The 18,404-nt window shown below is 42.3% G+C and overlaps 2 protein-coding genes across 10 annotated transcripts in view; one reads left to right on the top strand and one right to left on the bottom strand.

The window, feature by feature from the left end:
* The window catches only part of pak5 (p21 protein (Cdc42/Rac)-activated kinase 5), a 212,078-nt gene extending 205,202 nt beyond the window's left edge, over positions 1 to 6,876 (top strand). For all 9 annotated transcript variants that reach the window (XM_043696602.2, XM_043696601.2, XM_043696600.2 and 6 more), the window contains one exon: positions 4,355 to 6,876. In XM_043696602.2, the coding sequence (XP_043552537.1) occupies positions 4,355 to 4,510 (156 nt within the window). In that variant the 3' untranslated portion in view covers positions 4,511 to 6,876. The remainder of the gene's footprint in view (positions 1 to 4,354) is intronic.
* A 4,669-nt stretch (positions 6,877 to 11,545) lies between these two features.
* lamp5 (lysosome associated membrane protein 5) lies at positions 11,546 to 17,307 on the bottom strand. Its single transcript, XM_043696596.2, has 6 exons — positions 17,151 to 17,307; positions 16,072 to 16,244; positions 15,753 to 15,884; positions 14,001 to 14,106; positions 12,632 to 12,820; positions 11,546 to 12,221 (listed from the first exon to the last, which is right to left on the bottom strand). Exons 1-6 carry the CDS (start codon positions 17,215 to 17,217, stop codon positions 12,043 to 12,045), a joined length of 846 nt encoding a protein of 281 aa, XP_043552531.1. The 5' UTR covers positions 17,218 to 17,307; the 3' UTR covers positions 11,546 to 12,042.
* Between the last annotated feature and the right edge of the window lie 1,097 nt (positions 17,308 to 18,404).

The following is an 18,404-nucleotide window of genomic DNA, read 5'->3' as shown; positions in this document are numbered from 1 at the left end:
ATTTGTATTCCTTTGAATAGATAAGATTGAGTGATGAGCTAATTGAGATTTATGATGATCAAACACATTGGTGGTCTAGATAGGAAGAGTAATTATTACTGCTGATGGGGATATCCAGACAAGAAAGCAAAACATTAAAAATAGAGTTTAATCAATCAGAGTGATATCAAAAATATATTTGAACTTCCTGAGGAGTTGGTGGATATGGGTAGAATTTGGATAGGTACATGAATAGGAAAGGTTTGGAGGGATGTGGGGCAGGGGCAGGCAGGTGGGACTAGTTTAGTTTGGGATTATGTTCAGAATGCACTGGTTGGACCAAAGGGTCTCTTTCCGTGCTGTATGTCTCTAAGACATATAAATATCGCCTACCTAAAAGATGTTGGTGCTGGGGAATCAGCTGGAAGTTTTAATACCAAGGTTAGTAAATTTGTATTAGCCAATTGAATTGGGTAGTATGGAAGTAAAATAGACAGATAGAGTGAAGGTACAGATCCACCATGATTTATTTGAATCGCAAAACTGTCTTGAAGGGGCAAATGATCTACTTCTGTTCCTATGATTGCTAAGGAATGCTATCCATAACGTGTCTGAAGAAAAATACTAGTAAAGTGGAGTTGAGGATTATCAGAAGTTCTGAAGAAAGATCACACATCATGAAACATTAATTCTGTTTTCTCTCTATAGATCTTTCAGATGTGCTGAGTTTCTCCAGAAATTTCTATTTTTGTTTGTAATTAGACAAGAAAACTGATTCTTTATATATAATCTATATAAATCTCTGAAGTCTATAATACCACTTCGCCATCAAATGATGCTGTTTCTTAAAGTCAAAATTTCATGACACTGCATGTTTTTATTAAAAATCAATATTTATTTTTGATTGAGACCCTAAAGATGCTTCAATTATAATTCATATTTGGGCATCCATTATGATCTTCATTTAGTTTATCAATAGTAGCATGACTGAGACACTGAGAAGAAATTTTAATTGGAATTATGAATGGTGAATACTTCACCTCCTTGTTGAAGGATGATTTAATATTGATGATAACATTTAAATCCCAGCCTTAATGTGTAACACTAATCAGGAAACCTGAGAAGTGGAATTGATTTCTGTACTTAAATTTGCATCATCTGCTTATCATCTGCTTTAACCAGAAGTCAGTCTTGTCCCTAGGCAAAAATGCAAATATTTAACTTTATTTTTAGATTTTTATGCAGGTTAACATGGTCTTAATAGCCACATATATCAGACAACTCTCCAATTAGGAATGATCAAATGAAAGAAATAAAGTAGAATCAATCAAATAAAAACTATAGGAACAGGTCAGAATGTAGGAATTCTGGTGAGTAACTCACCTCCAGATTCCCCAAAACCTGTCTGCTATTGACAAAACACAAGTCAGGTGTGTGATGGAATACTCCTTGCTTACCTGAATAGAGGTGGCTTCAACAGCACTGAAGTAATTCTACACTATCCAGGGCTGCTTGTCACCTAGTCCACTACATTAAACGTTCATTCCCTCCACCATCAATGCACCATGACAGTGGTTAGCACTGCTGTCTCACAGCGCCAGAGACCTGGGTTCAATTCCACCTCAGGCGACTGACTGTGTGGAGTTTGCACATTCTCCCCGTGTCTACGTGGGTTTCCTCCGGGTGCTCCGGTTTCCTCCCACAGTCCAAAGATGTGCAGGTCAGGTGAATTGGCCGTGCGAAATTGCCCGTAGTGTTAGGTAAGGGGTATGGGTGGGTTGCGCTTTGGCGGGTCGGTGTGGACTTGTTGGGCCGAAGGGCCTGTTTCCACACTGTAAGTAATCTAACCTAATCTAATAATGTGTGCTACCTACAAGATGCACTACAGCAACTCACCAACCTCCAATCATCTATCACCTCTCCCACCTTGAAGGACAAGAGTAGCTGATGTATGGGGACACTACCCCCCCTGCAAGTTCTCCTGTAATCTACACACCATTGTGATGTGGACCTACATCTCTGTCCTTTACTGTTACTGGTTCAAAAACCTGGAACTCCCTTAGTATTAGGACCATGTAAAGTACCAACACCAAATAGACTGCAGCAGTTGTAAAATGGGAACTTGCCACCACTCAAGAGCACTGAGGGATGGGGAGTAAATGTTTCCTGAGCCACTGAATGCCCGCATCCCATGAAAGAACAAAAAAATGTTGATTGCCAGCTTGCATTCTCTACTAGCCTCAGCACTTATTTCTGCAGATATGGTCAATAGAAATGTACAAAACTTACAAGAAGATAATTAAACTTGTATATCCGAATTCATTTTCTATGTTTAATTATTTATCATTAGATATCTCAGCCTCTCGGAAAGGCTGAGAATGTGAAGTTAATGGCTTTGTCAAAACCATCAAAGGGAGATGAAGAGATTTACCTTACCTAGAATTCAGCAAGCAATTCTATGTCTAATTTCCAGTGTGTGGCAGTCTGAGTATTTTCACTGTGTTGGACAGTTTTAGTATGCATCGATTATAGTCCCTGCCAAAAATCTGCAATGCAGGTTTAACACCTGAAGAAGGAAAGGCTGTGGATTGTAACCCACAGACTCTGAAACAAAATCTGAGCTTTTAAATATTTTACAAAGGTGTGTTTTGATAAGAGCACTATTTCCATAGGCTGGATGTTTTTTGTTTGCTTCTCTCGCCATCGGTAGACAATGCTAATCAAACAAGAGACTCACGTATACAGAGAAGATAAATACTGCAGACATACAGCAAACCAGAGAGAATCCATGAGAGAGAAAAGTGCAGAAAAGAAAGATTATTATCTGAAGGCAAATTAGCAGGGGATTAACACGCTTCCCCTCATTCCAGCCAATATTTCCCCTCGCTAACCCTGCTATAATAAATTTGTATTGTGTTTTTAAAAAGCTATTTCTCTTGTGATCCAGGTTGTTGGAAATTCAATTTGCATGATGATTCACTGAAGTGAAATACTTGCCCTTGCTATCATAAAGCAGTTTGCATTTCATGGAATATCACTCCTGTCATTGAAAAGTTTTCATTTACTATAAGAACTCTACAGATGTTTTGGGTATTATCTTTTTTAAAACAAATTCAGCTAACAGGCAAGTGTACAGGTCATAATCAGTCATTACAAATTTCCATATCGCATTAGATTTTTAAAAAAATTAAAGGGAAGTTAATCATGCTTTGAATCATCCACATGCCTGCTAATACTAGTCAGCACCTTAAGCTGAGAAGACCACAATTATTGCACTGGCATTAAAGGAGAGCACCAAAACAGACCCTAATGCACATGCATGTCAGAATACTACATTGGCACATGGTGTGGCATAATGCCCTTATAAATCAATATACCTGTCAACCTGTTATGAATAATGCCTCTGGCATTTTAACATTAATATTCAACAATAAAAGTACATATATTTTGTTACGAGTTACACACTTGAAGGCATCTATCTCTTCGATATTGCGAATATCTTTTTTTCAAAATCAATGTTAGGACTGCTTCCCTGACGAGAAGGCTAAGAGGAGATTTGATAGAGGTATTCAAAGTCCTAAGGGGTCTGAGTAGAGTAAGTAGGGAGAAAATATTCTCACTTGGGCTCAGATATGAAGTTGGAAAAGAAACAAAAGTTATATGGGGAAATTAAACCTTTATCACATCATAAATGGCTAAGTTCCAGAATTCACTGCCTAGTTCAATCAAGGCATTCAAAAGAGAATTTGACTCTGCTATGAAAATGGACAATGTTCAGTGTTAACTAGTAGAGATAGGGGAATGGCGAGGTGAATCATTATTTAGAGAACTGTCTCCTATTCTGTAACAATTCAATGATCCTGTGAAATATGTTGATTCCCTAACACTACAAGTGTGCATCACTGGTATATAAATACAGACGGTTCTGATATAACGTGTTAGTCCCGAATTATGCCACACGATGCCCCAATATATTATTCTACCATGCATGTGTGATCTCACGTTAAGAAAATCACGCAATAATCGCGTCATTTAAACGAAGGGGGCCGAAATCGTGTTATAGGTAAGGAAAGTTTGTATTCTTCAAAAAACTATGTAAATTCTTCAATCGCATTAAAGCCAATTCACATTGAAGAAATATGTTATGGCATAGCCAACTGTAATAAAATTTGTACATGGATGTATTAGATGAAAGAGGATAGTTTTTTTATTTCTAATCTTTGTACAATGAAATAATAAAATTGTGGCATTTATGAATAAAAGTAAATATTAAAAATTAAATTAATTTTAAATCTGAGCAAGTTAAATGTGTTTGAGTCAAAGTAACTGAGAAAATTCTACATTTGACACTTTTTTTTTTCCTGGTCTGTTTTAGGCATCATCTGTGCTACGAGGCTTCCTGGACTTGATGTTAGTGAGAGATCCTTTACAAAGAGCATCTGCGCAAGAATTATTAAAGCATCCATTCCTCAAGCTATCCGGACCCCCATCCTGTATTGTACCTCTTATGAGACAATACAGGTATCGATGAAGGGAGAGGAATTCAGCTGCACCTCCTCACACGGCAATGAAATGAGAATTAAAGATTAGTTAATAGCACCAGAAAATGTGAATGAAGAAGATTGAAGGATATTACAATGATAACAGATTATGATCGTTCTTGAAACTGTTGGTCAGAGATATACAAAGCAAAATAAAGGAATCAATGACGTGTAGTCCTCCCGTTCCCTGAGCTGCTGGTTTACCAATTCAGGTGCACAGTGCCGCAGTATAATCAATCAGGCAGTCAGGAGTTGTGTTCTCGTGATGTGACTTGGCTGGTGACTTCAAGCAGTACCTTCTGGAACTTAGTTTCCTCAGGAGTCAGTTTGTATGTCTTTCAAAATGTACAGGGAATGGAATTCATATCAGCTTTAAAGACTCTGACATTGTAACAGATTTCAGCACATTCAGAACTTTCCCGCAGGGTCCTGCTCGGTGAATTGTGTGGAATTTGTATTTCTATAAAATAGTGACATTTTTTTCCTTTGGTGAGCACTTTTTCCACACTTAGATGTGCAATGTATTTTGGATTGGATTTGTATCTTACCTACATTTTTTTTCTGATAAACTAACAGTGTTTTGTGGTGAAGTAACTGTTGTGATAGCAATCAGTATTAAGAATTTTTCAGGGAAATTAACAAGACCTTTACATGGGTGGGGGTTAGTCACTTTGTAGGAGCAAATGGTTTGAGTTGCAGATATTAACAAACTTGTTCCAAATTTATGTACTGAAACATTTTGTTTCTGACTTAAGGCACTATACTGAACACTAAAGAACTTGTTCATTTTGATAAATTAACACCGTTTTTCTTGACCATGTTACTTTATCATTTTTTTAAAAATATTTTTGCTGCTGTCTACTTGTCAGTGTTTATAACATTAAATTAAATGTGATGTTTGTTAAATGTGGTTGCATGTTTTAACAGTCATGCAAAGTTTGATGGATACCTAGTGAGCTGTATTGCTGCGTTGAGTGAAATGTGCGTGCCTCTGCAGAGGAAATAAATGATCCTGGTTATTTATTAAATGCCTTTATTTTGTCTCAACATTCACAAAACACCAATAGTAAAATACTTAAGTTTGCTGTCACAATATATGTTACTCACTAGTCTTTTGATCAGATGTTAGCTTACTGCAGTGTGTTGAAATGTTCTGGTTGTCCTTCCTGTCACTTTTGCCATTAACTAGAAAATCAATGCACTATCAGGAAAGTAAACAATAAGGAATGAATATTATGAAGGTCCATGAAATCAAATTCACAGCAAGTTCTGTTCACACATCAGCCCCGCATGTGCTGACATACACTGGCATCTGCTTAAGCAATGCTTTTAGATATAACATTTGCTCCCTCGTTTTCTAATCCTTCCATGGCTTCACACTTCTCCATCTCTGTAATCTTGACTAGCCTTCCAACTCTCTGAGATAACTGTGTCTACACTTCTCCAGTTCTTCCATCTTGAGCATACTACAGTTTTATTGCTTCATCCTTGGAGGACATGCCTTCAGCTCTCCAGGCCCTAAGCTCTGGAATTCCCTTCCTCAATCTCTGCCTGTCGACCACTCTTCCCTCCGCAAAGATGCTTATTAAACCTTCCCACTTTGACCAATTTGCCATAATATCTCCTGATGTGACTTATAGCTTTCTCGTAGTCCTGTAAATTGTCATTAAGTGTGCTACATCAAAGGTACGTGGGCCACAGTTTAGGGATAAAGGGATAGCAGATTTAAAACCAAAATGAGGAGAAATTACTTCTCTCAAAGGCTCATGAATCTGTGGTATTCATTCACTCAGTGTGCGGTGGATACTGGGTCATTTAGTAAATTAAAGAAGGCAATAGAGTTTTAATTGGTTATGAGCTAAAAGGTTTATGGGGAGTCGGCAAGATAGTAGTGATGAGGCCAAGAGATCAATCACTATCATATCAAATGGCAGAGCAGGTTGTGAATTGCCTACTCCTGCTCCCAGTTCTTATAAATAAGTGTTGGAATGAAGCATACAATTGCGAGACCAGTTTAATTGATGCAAGGTAATATCACAAGAAATACTCATTGTAACATGTATTCATAGAGTCACAGAGCTTTACAACATGGAAATAAGACCTTTCGGTCCAATTCATCCATGCCAACTGGAGAGCCTGAATAAATCTAGTCCCATTTGCCAGTATTTCACCAATATCCCTCTAAACACTCCAATTCATGCACCCATCCAAATGCCTTTCAAATGTTGTAATTGTACCAGCCTCCACCACTTCCTATGGCAGCTCATTCCATACATGTACCATCCTCTGTGTGAAAAAGTTGCCCCTTAGATGTCTTTTAAATCTTTCCTCTCTCACCTTGAAACTATGTCCTCTAGTTTTGTACCCCCACCCTCCCCATCCCAAGGAAAATACCTTATCTATTGACTTTATCCACCTGATTTCATTTTTGTTTTATATCCCTACTTTGCCTAGAATGCCACTTTTGCTCAGAACATTTTTTTCATCAGTCCAATGAATATAAGATATTCTGCACTCGTGAGCAAATTTCAAGGAAGTGCCGGACTGACTAATTTGTCCTGCTATCTAGTATAGCATCGGACAGCTGACTAAAAACATTTCATAGCCGATTATTACTTCTGAAGTGTGCTCATGGTTGCAATGTAGGAGAAAGGCATGGTTCTTTTTGTGGGCAACTAGACTCACTGTCAATCATTTAGAAGAAGGTTGCTGATGTTTCAAAGATGATTCCCATGTTTTCATTACACATATTTTTGACCTACACAGACCATCTGATTGGATTCGGGCAGAAAGAGTTTCTCAACACTTATTATATTTTGGCATATAGGCAAATTATCAAACTGGTATGACTAAAGTTATTCACTCTACCCCACACCCCCCCAGCTCCACCTAATTCTATTGCCCCTCCATTACCCAGGCTCTTTGTCACAACTGAAGTAGCACAACTGTCCTCAGTACAACACGAGCAATGACTCTGGAAATTATTAATCTGTCCTTTGCTTCCTATAGATTCTGTCAATTCTGTAAGTGCTGTAATGGCTTCTAGTTTGAAGGATTTGTTTTCCAATGTCTGACTGATCCAGCAGAGATGTCTCAATCCTAGGTGGATAATTTGGTTAGCCTCCTGGTTGCGTTGGAGCAGGCCCGGAGCAAGGACTTCTGGTTAATCGCAAGGAGGCTGTGGAGTCGGGGACTCCTGGTTTCAATTCCAGTGTTGGTTCAGCATGGGGGTCCAATGGCAAAGAGATGCTGGCAAAGTCTGGTGACTGCTATGTTCATGTGTCCAGCAACAACGAGGCAGTGGAGGACTCTTTCAGTTGCTGGAGACTGGGTGCCAGTTTGGACTGGGTTGGACTGTTTACCTAGAGAAAGTGAGAACTGCAGATGTTGGACATCAGAGTCGAGAGTGTGGTGCTGTAAAAGCACAGCAAGTCAGGCAGCATCCAAGGAGCAGGAGAATCAATATCTCAGGCAAGAGCCTTTCATCAGGATGCTATTGCGCAAGACGTTGATTTCCTGCTCCTTGGATGCTGCCTGACCTGCTGTGATTTTCCAGCACAATACTCTGGACTGTTTGCTTCTCTCTGTTCCTCATTTATTCCGAGGATATGAAGTGTAGGGCTTTTTATTTCTTTATTTTTCTCTTTTTTTCCTGAACAAATTTGCACTTAAAAATCCATACCTGTGTACCGAAGATAGTGCCTTATGTGGTGACAACAACTTTTTATTTGAGTACATGTGACAATAAAGCTGCTTCAATTCAATTCAATTCATTGAGCTCTGGCTGAATTATGTTGTTCAGAGATGGTGCACGATTCAAAACACTCTTGTGACTTCAGGGGACTAATTTTCAGTAAGGGATTGGAGCTGCTGTTACTTAGAATGCATGATTCTAAAGTGCATTTGAGTGTAAGTAAAAGTAAGTAAGTAAATAATTTACAAGTCAAGGGGAGGTGGCAAGAAATATTTAAAAGGTATTGGTATTGCTTTTGGCTTCATTTTGCAGAGTAACATGAAAAAGAGGATGAAACAGGCAATCTCAAAATCTTAACCTGTATTTTCCCCTCAGATGGTTAAATATAATATTGTGATATCTGTTACTCATTGAACCATGTTAGATTGCTGTCAGATAATCTGCTCCAATGCTCAATTTACCTTCTGAGCCCTCCAATCTGTTCCTGCAATGTTTGTGCAGAGATGTTAAGAACAAGGTTGAGTGCAGAATACATATTCAAAAAAAAAGTGTGTTTGAACCACTGCCTTGTCTCAAGGATGCCAAAGCAGGAGCATAGTAATATCTGTAGGAGATATTTATGGATGAGTTGATGGGTAAATCTGTTAATAAAACAAGGCACTGTCTTCAAATCACCACTCCTGAGTATAACCACTATAAACCATATCTCTCCACCTTCAGGAATCTCATGCAAAATATAGTTGTAGGTACAAATATCATGTCATCAGAAAGCAATGATGAACTATTTATCCCTGCAGAGTACTAACCTAAGGATTCCTAATGCTCCAAAAAAAGGTTATCCATAAGAATGTATGGGCCTCTCTTAAGCAACAGAACAAATTTATTCTAGGGAGCATTCTACTCCAGCATAAACATTATGAAAAGAATCTGTAGTATCACAAAATGATAGAATGGGTAGTACTTGGGGAATTTAATCTCATTCTGTGATCCACTATTATCACAGGGTAGACAAGCAGCTGAGTTAATGACAACATTAGTTACTTTTGGCTACTGATCAAGGTGAAATGAAAAGTAAGATTTCTTTTTTTAAAAAAGCTTAAAATAAAGAAAATTATTCAGCAAACATTTGTTTTCAGAATTAGTTGTGGGAAGACTATGCAGTCATTCATCTTTGTTACATCCACCAATCATGTTTATTTTTAATAATGTGCTTTATCTACTTTTTAAAAATAAAGTTGCCCTCTTTATCAAAGATAGCTGTAACATCAATAAAATTGTGAATCTACTAAAAGATATCGGTTACTAATACAAATCTCATAAGATTGGTAGAACAATAGTGATCGTGGCTTAAGATCATAACATTGATAAAGAATAAAATTGACAAGGTGCTATGCACCCTCAGTGTTTAAAAAAAACATACACTTTTCAAACTGAGGCAAAAGCTGATATACTTATCTAGTTAAAGTACTAATTGTGTCCTAATTGTATTCCTCATATGCTAATTCCTCACAGAAACGTTTCAACTACCTGGAAGAAATCTGACTTACCTAAGATTGTAATTTAAGCGTTTTTACCTAGAGGAGCAAACCAAAAATGCTTCTGAATTAATTATGAGAGTAGGCCACATTCACACAAGAGCTAATTGAAAATGCTCAAACAAAAATGGAACAGTTTTTATAGCCCGCCTTATGGGGGCAAGTTGCTGTTATAATTGTTTATTTCATTGTGTAACAAAATAATAAAGTAAATTTTAACTTATGATTCAATTTTTCCCCATCTGTTTTTTTCTTTAACTTAAAAATATGTTTTATTTTTTTAATTGACATTAAACTAAATCTAAAACAGTATTTTGAAGACAATGGATTCATAGCTGTGGTCAGGTATTGAGTCTTACCACACAGACATTGGGGGCAATGTCCTCCCAGCTAAAACAGAAGCAGAAATTTAAGGAACAGAGAGGGGAAGGAGCCGACAGTTCAACGCAAGGAGTAGAATATATCTTAGCTGGGACAGAAGATCAGGGTTCATAGAATCCCCACAGTGTGGAAACAGACCCTTCGGCCCAACAAGTCCAAGAGTATCCCACCCAAACCTGTTCCCATGACATTTACCCCTGACGAATGCACATAACCTACACATCCCTGAACACAATGGGCAATTCACCTAAACTGCACGGTTTTGGATTGTATGAGGAAACCCGCGCAGACACGGGGAGATTGTGCAAACTCCCCCACAGACAATCGCCCGAGTGTGGCATCGAACCGGATTTCTTGGTGCTGTGAGGCAGCAGTGCTAACCACTGAGCCATCGTGTTGCCCAAATCCCACCTGCTCTTGAGGTGTGTTATAATATGTCCAAACGGGTTTATTAAAGTAACTTTCAGTGACATGGACTGTTTGCCCTTGGGGAGAGGAAACAGAACAAAACTGGCAACAAACTGATTGATAATTCCCAGTCACCAACCTTCCTTGAGTGTAATTAACTATCGAAGCAGCATATTTTACCCGGCCTGCTGTGCTTCAAATATGCAAAGGATTTAGCAACTAAATCTGAGTACACAACTCTTGTGGATTTAGCTCAGTCTTTTTGCCAGAGGAATTAGCCTCTCCATAACTGGAATACAGAACATCGGAAAAGTATACGAGTGGAACGGCCCAATGACTGTTTTAAAGCATCCGTTCAAACAAATAAAAATGCACGTGTATTGTGAAGCGAGCCTTACTCGCTCTACTGCTAATCACTTCCTCCAGAGCAGCTCAGTGATGGAGGTGGGAAAGCGGGGAAAACATGTTCCACAACTCCATCTCCCTATTGTAAACTGAGGGGAGTAAATGAGCCCAAATTGGTCAGATACTGTCACCAAGAACTTTCAATCCAACTCAACATGCCGACCAGATATTCTATATCAGTGTATTCCCATTTGCCAGCATTTGGCACATATTCCTCTCAACCCTTCCTACTCATCTACCCATCCAGATGCCCTATTAACTGTTGTAATCGTACCAGCCTCCACCACCCCCTTAAAAAAATCAGAAATAATGCAGTGCCCCTTTGTATTCCTCCCACATTCGGGAGGTAATCGTTTTGCCTGACAGCGACTGGATTTCAGGGACCTGCCGAGAGAGTTTCTGCTAAAAATCGCTGAAACTTCCTGCGTTCGGTTTATCAAATGTCCAAACAGAATACGGAAAAGGACAATGGGTTTTCAAAAGGAGGAGGGAGCGGGCATGAAAAATTGTGACTGCTTCTCTTTGACCTGACCTCAATATTGCTCCGAGTGCATCCTGAAAGTAAAACAAGACTCGAACCAAGCCACAGGGACGCCGTAAGATTTCCTTTTAAAAGTGACTGATTTATTTCTTGCGTTCAGGACTGAGCCCGAAACAGTTCGGCTGAGAATTTGTACAAATTCGCGTTTGTTCTTTTTTTTTTCCAATTCATGCACCAACTCCTTGCCCCGTGTACATTTTAAGCAAAAAAAAAGCGTTTGAAGGAACCAAATCGAGCTGAACCTTCTCGACATAATTGCAGCGATGCAGGTTTCCAATATACTATACAAGTTGGCGTTTACACTAATTCCGTAATCTTTGCAATCAGTTTAATCGCTTTAAATGTGTCGGTTGTGCATTGGCAGTGGCGGGACTCCATTTTTTTAGAGCATTCCACATACTATTTCACTGTTTAAATTAAGAAGCGTGCTTAAATATATACAGCGAGAATTCAGGGCGTTGCTATTTACATTTGTGCTGTAGAGGTTCTGAAAGCGTCACATACAACTCTCCTAGTGGCTCTCCACAGAACATATGTACCGCTCTATATCGCCTCTCTTTACATGTGTTTGTACTCCGACCTGTCCCTGGGGATCTGCACTTGACTGGGGGCCGTCAGCTTGTGGTGGATGTGATAGACAGACAGGATTACCACGATGAGGAGTCCCAGGGTCAGCCCCAGTATAAGGGGCAGAGTCTCTTCCAGCTGTTCCTGTTGATCTACCACACACTTAGAAGCTGCAGAGGAGAGACGAGGGGATGAAAGCATGAATACTACAAAGATAGATTCTTTAAAAAAAAATCAGTTCAAGAAAAAACAGTCTAACCGTGAGGCTTGAGACTGGTATAGTATTCGGGTCATTCTACATACAATAACAAAACGTGGGTCAGAAAGTATGTAATTGTTTCCCCCTTCAATTTCTTGAATTCTAATTTCAACTCAATGTTTATCTTGCTGTTGTGCACTTGAAGAAGGGTTACAGCCGAAACGTCGAGTTCTCCACCTCCTGATGCTGCCTGGCTTGTTGTGATCTCCCAGCCTCTAGATTAGTGTGACCTCCCAGCCATCCCCGTAACTGCCACCCCTCCCACCCCATGTAGAGAAACAATAAAATACCCCTCCCCCCCCCCCCCCCCCGCCTCTCTACCTTCGCTAAAGATGAAGTCTCGCTTGAGACCGAACGGTTGGATGTGGATCTGAGAGAGCAGGATAGCCACCACCTTCTGCTGGTCACTGGAGATGACAGAGATGGTTTCCTGCGCCTCACACTTGTAAGACTTGCCCAGAGGGGTCACAAAGAGGGACAGACGGCGAGAACTGGCGGTGTGCTTCCCGGCTGCAGAGAGAAAGTCCTTGCTCAGACACCAAACCAAAAATAAAACTGCAACAGAGCTCCTGCAAAAGAACTGACAGAGAGCATGCAACCTGAGGTGTACAATCCAAGATCAAACCGCAGCTCGGCCGTGAGTGTGGGCAACACCAGCAGGGTACATCAGGACGAAGAAAAATCTCAATACTTGAGATGCACCGACGCATTAAAACAAACAGACTCCGGAAATCTGAAACAAATCTAGAACTTGCTGGAGAAACTCAGCAGGTCCGTGGAGCAGAAACAGAATTCATCGCAGGACTCAAAATCAGATTAGGTTAGATTCCTTTCAGTATCGAAACAGGCCCTTCGGCCCAACAAGCCCATACCGACCCTCCGAAGAGCAATCCGCTCAGACCCATTCCCCTACATATACCCCTGACTAATGCACCTAATACTGCGGGCAATTTAGAACGGTCAATTCCCCCTAACTTGAACATCTATGGACGGTGGGAGGAAACCCATGCAGACACTGGGAGAATGTGCAAACTCTACACAGACACCTGAGGCTAGTATCGTACCCGGGTTCCTGGTGCTGTGAGCCACCGTGCCACCCCAAGTTATCTCTCTCTCTCTCTCTCTCTCTTCATTTCCTGTCGAGCTTCTCCAGCCCTCTCCGTGCACTGTGTCAGTGTGACTTCAGTCTAACTATTCGTTTCTCCCTGGCCGTACACACCTATCAATCCCCCTCGAACTGCAAGGGTTGAAGAAAGCTGCTCGCCACCGCCTCCTGCAGGGCGGTTAGAGATGAGCATTACATATGCGCCCAGCCTCCGGGCGGGAACGAATAAATTTAAAAAAAAGAACGAACGCCCTTAAACGTAGATTTTCAAACTCAAAAAGGCGGCATTAATGTCACAACCTTGATCCCTTTCCAAAAATTTCGGGTTATATAGATTTCCATGAATGATTTCATGGTGAGGCTGGTTAACTTCATTGGGGGTAGGGTATTAGGAAACGCAGAACGGGGATCCAGCTGAGATCACAAACACAAAACCAGAACATTTTACGTGTAACCAAATCGTCTCGCTTGATTCGCCGAGACCGTGCATCTGAAGGCGTGACCTCGGGGGAGGAAAAATGATTCGGGCCAGATTTGCATTGGTGTAGCGCCGAGTCCGTTCGGGATTCTCACTGGAGAACTCACCATTGGCCGCGTCCTTAAAGTGAGCGGTATCAGACGAATCGTAAACGAACTGCATCTTGCTGATCTTCCAGTAACTGTCTTGCCTCGTCGAAACGTTGCGGATTTCCTGTTGAAAAGTTCAGCAATATCCACCATCAGATTGTAACCAAAGACATGACATTCTTATAAGACGCCGCCTATTCCACAGAACCCAACACGAACAACTTGACCTCAAACTGGTTTCCCACTTGGAGACTGGCGTATTTTCTAGTGCATTTAACACTTGGGTCTCCCTTATTGATGTTTGAGATGGCGAAGAGAGAGAGAGAGAGAACAGCGATTGGCCAACCTCAGATATACAGAATGCCACCGTTACTGGAGAGGAACATGCTGGAAATATTCCCGCACGTTTGGCAGCGACTGTGTGGGGTCGGGGAGCGGGTGGTTAACGTTTCAAAATCTGCGACTTCTCATCAGAACTGGGAACAGGAGACCATCCCTAGACCAAGCAGAGTTAATACCGAGTCCAACAATTTCAGGCAGTGAACTATGTCACATTCCTCACCCATTCCTCATTCCACTACAAACACAACACTCCATTTGTTTCCCATTGCAGTAAAATGAAAACAAACTGAGGAAACGGGAAATCTCAAACAAACAAACATAATAAACCAAAGAACAGAAATTGTTTTCAGCAGAAACAAAAGCAGAAATTGTTGGAAAAGCTCAGCAGGTCTGGCAGCGTCTGTGGAGAGAAATCAAGAGTTAAAGTTTGCGTTCTGAGGAAGGGTCACTGGACCCGAAACGTTAACTCCTGATTTCTCTCCGCACTGAAATCAGGAGTTAACGTTTCGGGTCCAGTGACCCTTCCTCAGAACGCAAACTTTAACTCTTGATTTCTCTCCACAGACGCTGCCAGACCTGCTGAGCTTTTCCAACAATTTCTGTTTTTGTTTTTTTTCTCGTTTTCAGCACCTCGAGCAGCATCTTTAAGAACCAAGGAGGGCTCACTGGACTCGAAACGTTAACTCTGTTTTATCTCTGCTGGGTTTCTCCAGCAATTTCTGTTTTCGTCCTGTTTGTATTTGATTCTGGACCTTGGTTTCCTAATGCCAGTCTGCAGCAACTCGGTACATCTTTCGTTTGCTCCCAACTCTGTTTGCTTTTGGCGCTCGAATGGGGTGGGAGGCATAACTTTTCTGTCACCCAGGATTCCTGGTGAAGGGTCTTTGCCCGAAACGTCGATTCTCCTGCTCCTCGGATGCTGCCTGACCTGCTGTGCTTTTCCAGCATCACTCTAAAATCTTTTCTGTCACCCAGTCTGTCCCGTCAGAACTGCAAATAAAAAATGCTGGAGATCACAGGCAGTGTCCATGGAGAGAGACAAGCAAGCTAAAGTTTCCGAGGTTACACGATTCTTCATCAGAATCGTGAAGTCTGGAAGGGGTAGCATTTATGCAAACTCTACTTTTGTCCTTGTCTCTCGGTCAAAACTAATTCACCTCCCATTTTTGATGAAAGGTTACGGACCCTTAAACAATAACACTGTCTCTTTCCCTCTCTCACACACACACAGATTCTCTGCTTTTTCTCTCTTCGTGTGGACAAACTTCACATTGGATATCTCTCCCCAGCTTCAGATACAACTTTGCTGCTTACAGAGACAGAGGAGACCCACTAAGCGTCTCAGGCAATTTTTTTTTGTTGTTTTAGATATTCGATTTTTTAATCCCTCCCAGCGCGCCGGAGGGGGTGGGGGGAGGTTGAGTTTACCTTCACAAAAAAGAGCTTAAAACTGTAGATGTCGTCCAGCCAAGAAATCTGCAGCTCAGATTCGTTATTTCCGCATTTTCCCCTCACGCCTGCTCCACGTGGAATCGAGATGTCAGCTTGTTCTGTAATGAGCTAGGGCCAAAAAGATCAAAAAGTTGTGGGCGTGTGTGTGCGCCGAGTAATTCGTTGCAAAAGGTGAACTAAATCAGTTAGAGATACAACAGATTTTAAAACAATTTGGTTTTGACCGCAAAAGTTGAAGGGTTTTTTTTTCGCGTGTTAATCTCAAGGAGGGAGCTATGTGTAAACGTTGTCTTACATCTACATAGTTACTAGCCCTTGCGTCGTAGGCGATGTTAAATTTTGCTGCAAATTCTGCCATCAGACACGTTGTTCCGTTCTCCCGAACCACAAAAATGTCTTTGTAAGGATCAGTGGAAAGCCCTGAGAGGTTCTCCGTCTCCTGTTCCGCACAGACCCCAGGAAGAACATCTGCAAAGTGACAATATGGCTCACATCTCAAAAGTGTAATCTTTTGCTAAAAAAAAATGGCTCGATGGTTTTCTCTCTATCTCAACATTTACAGGCAAATCCGTGATGTGAAAATAAATTAAAATGAACTCAGTCGCAGAAGAGGTAACAGTTACTATCGCCCTCCTCAATACCATGTTACAAAATGCACCTGGAATAGTTGCAAAGGGAGATTAACACAAGATTAACTCAAAACAGAATGGTGTATTTAAATGTCCCGGCTAGTCTTAACAGTTCAATCCCGTGAACTCAGCTCCAGGGTCGGAAGAACTTATTTCAAATATTTGCCCGAACACCCCAGTCATTTGTTTCTCTGTTTGGTCATTTTCTTAAATAAAAATAAAATTAAAATAAAAACAATTCACTGTCTCTCTAACCACGAATTCCGAACGCTCCGAGGACGGGAGGAGGTTGTTTGAGGAATGCAGCACTTTGTCCGAATCAATGAAAATTGAGGGAAGGGGAAAAAAAAATCAGTGAATTTTCGGAACAGAGCATCCCTCTAACGTCCCGCTCCTTCTTATTGGATTCACCTGAGAAACATTTACAGCAGCTTGTTTAATGTGATTCCTGACATTAGAAGAAAAAATAAACAGCTGTCAGGTACACAAGGGGTTAACGTGCAAAATTGCGGAAAACGCTTCGTTAGGCAGCTTTCGGAAGATATTCCAACATAACCTTTTCAAAGAGATTCGATCGGGGTGGGTGAGGGTGTAGAGATTATTCTCCACACATTGGCTTTGGGGCTGGGGTGGCGGGGGGGGGGGGGGGAGGGTGTAATGTTGAGATCTGCAGCCCCCCACTATCACCCCCCTCCCGGACCCCACTCTCCCTCCAATGCAGCATGCCTCTAGAGACTGTACTTACTGAGGATGAAGGCGAGCAGATGCAGTGCTGGGCTGAGATGAGGATGGTGCCTCTTGCTTGTTTCCATACTGTACTGGAGATCGGGAACCTGCACTGCTGAGTGAGCGGTTCCTTTGACCGGCGGACAGCAGCTCAGACTGATAACCTGCCCAGGAATGAAGCAGCTCAGATTTCCCCCCACCAAAAAAAAACCCTTCCCCCCCACCCCCACCCCCACCCCCCGGCTGACAGGACTGGGGCTTTTTGTGCTGCCTCCGTGGTCAGCGATGGCTGTCGAATGGATTCTCTCTCCCCCTCTCTCTGTTTGAAATACGCAGAGCAGTGCTGAGGAATCCCAGAGTGAATTCTTTGGTGCAGTGTGACTGTCAGAGAGCAGCGCCTCAGCTTCTGTGGCAGCGGCTTTCCTGAAAGCGTGCAGAGCTCGCTGGGCTCTCTGGCGGAGCTGCGCTCTGCGGCGGAGCTATACTCAGTGGGCTCTCTGGCGGAGCTGAACTCACTGGGCTCTGTGGCGGAGCTGCGCTCTGCGGCGGAGCTATACTCAGTGGGCTCTCTGGCGGAGCTGAACTCACTGGGCTCTGTGGCGGAGCTGCGCTCTGTGGCGGAGCTATACTCAGTGGGCTCTCTGGCGGAGCTGAACTCACTGGGCTCTGTGGCGGAGCTGCGCTCTGTGGCGGAGCTATACTCAGTGGGCTCTCTGGCGGAGCTGAACTCACTGGGCGCTGTGATGGAGCTGTACTCACTGAGCTCTGTGGTGGAGCTGTACTCCCTGGGCTCTGTGGTGGAGCTGAACTCACTGGGCTCTGTGGTGGAGCTGCGCTCTGTGGCGGAGCTATACTCAGTGGGCTCTGTGGCAGAGCTGTACTCACTGGGCTCTGTGGCAGAGCTGGACTCACTGGGCTCTGTGGCGGAGTTGTACTCACTGAGCTCTGTGGCAGAGCTGAACTCACTGGGCTCTGTGGCGGAGCTGTACTCACTGGGCTCTGTGGCGGAGCTGAACTCACTGGGCTCTGTGGCGGAGCTGAACTCACTGGGCTCTGTGGCAGAGCTGTACTCACTGGGCTCTGTGGTGGAGCTATATTCAGTGGGCTCTGTGGCGGAGCTGCGTTCTGTGGCGGAGTTGAACTCACTGGGCTCTGTGGCGGAGCTGAACTCACTGGGCTCTGTGGCAGAGCTGGACTCACTGGACTCTGTGGCGGAATTGTACTCACTGAGCTCTCTGGCGGAGCTGTACTCACTGGGCTCTGTGGCAGAGCT

This window comes from Chiloscyllium plagiosum, unplaced genomic scaffold (genome assembly GCF_037043375.1).
Source record: "Chiloscyllium plagiosum isolate Xiang-an unplaced genomic scaffold, Cpla_swu_hap1 HiC_scaffold_10, whole genome shotgun sequence".
NCBI classification, from domain to species: Eukaryota; Metazoa; Chordata; class Chondrichthyes; order Orectolobiformes; family Hemiscylliidae; genus Chiloscyllium; species Chiloscyllium plagiosum.
This window is presented reverse-complemented; position numbering and strand designations above follow the sequence as displayed.

What these genes read in the sequence shown, in the direction of transcription:
- lamp5 (XM_043696596.2), bottom strand. Translation starts at nt 17,217, where the DNA reads ATGGAAACAAGCAAGAGGCACCATCCTCATCTCAGCCCAGCACTGCAT. An exon ending in GGGCTAGTAACTATGTAGAT is followed by an intron (nt 15,885 to 16,071) that starts GTAAGACAACGT and finishes TTTTGGCCCTAG; the next exon opens with CTCATTACAGAACAAGCTGA. An exon ending in AGACTTCATCTTTAGCGAAG is followed by an intron (nt 12,222 to 12,631) that starts GTAGAGAGGCGG and finishes TCTCCTCTGCAG; the next exon opens with CTTCTAAGTGTGTGGTAGAT.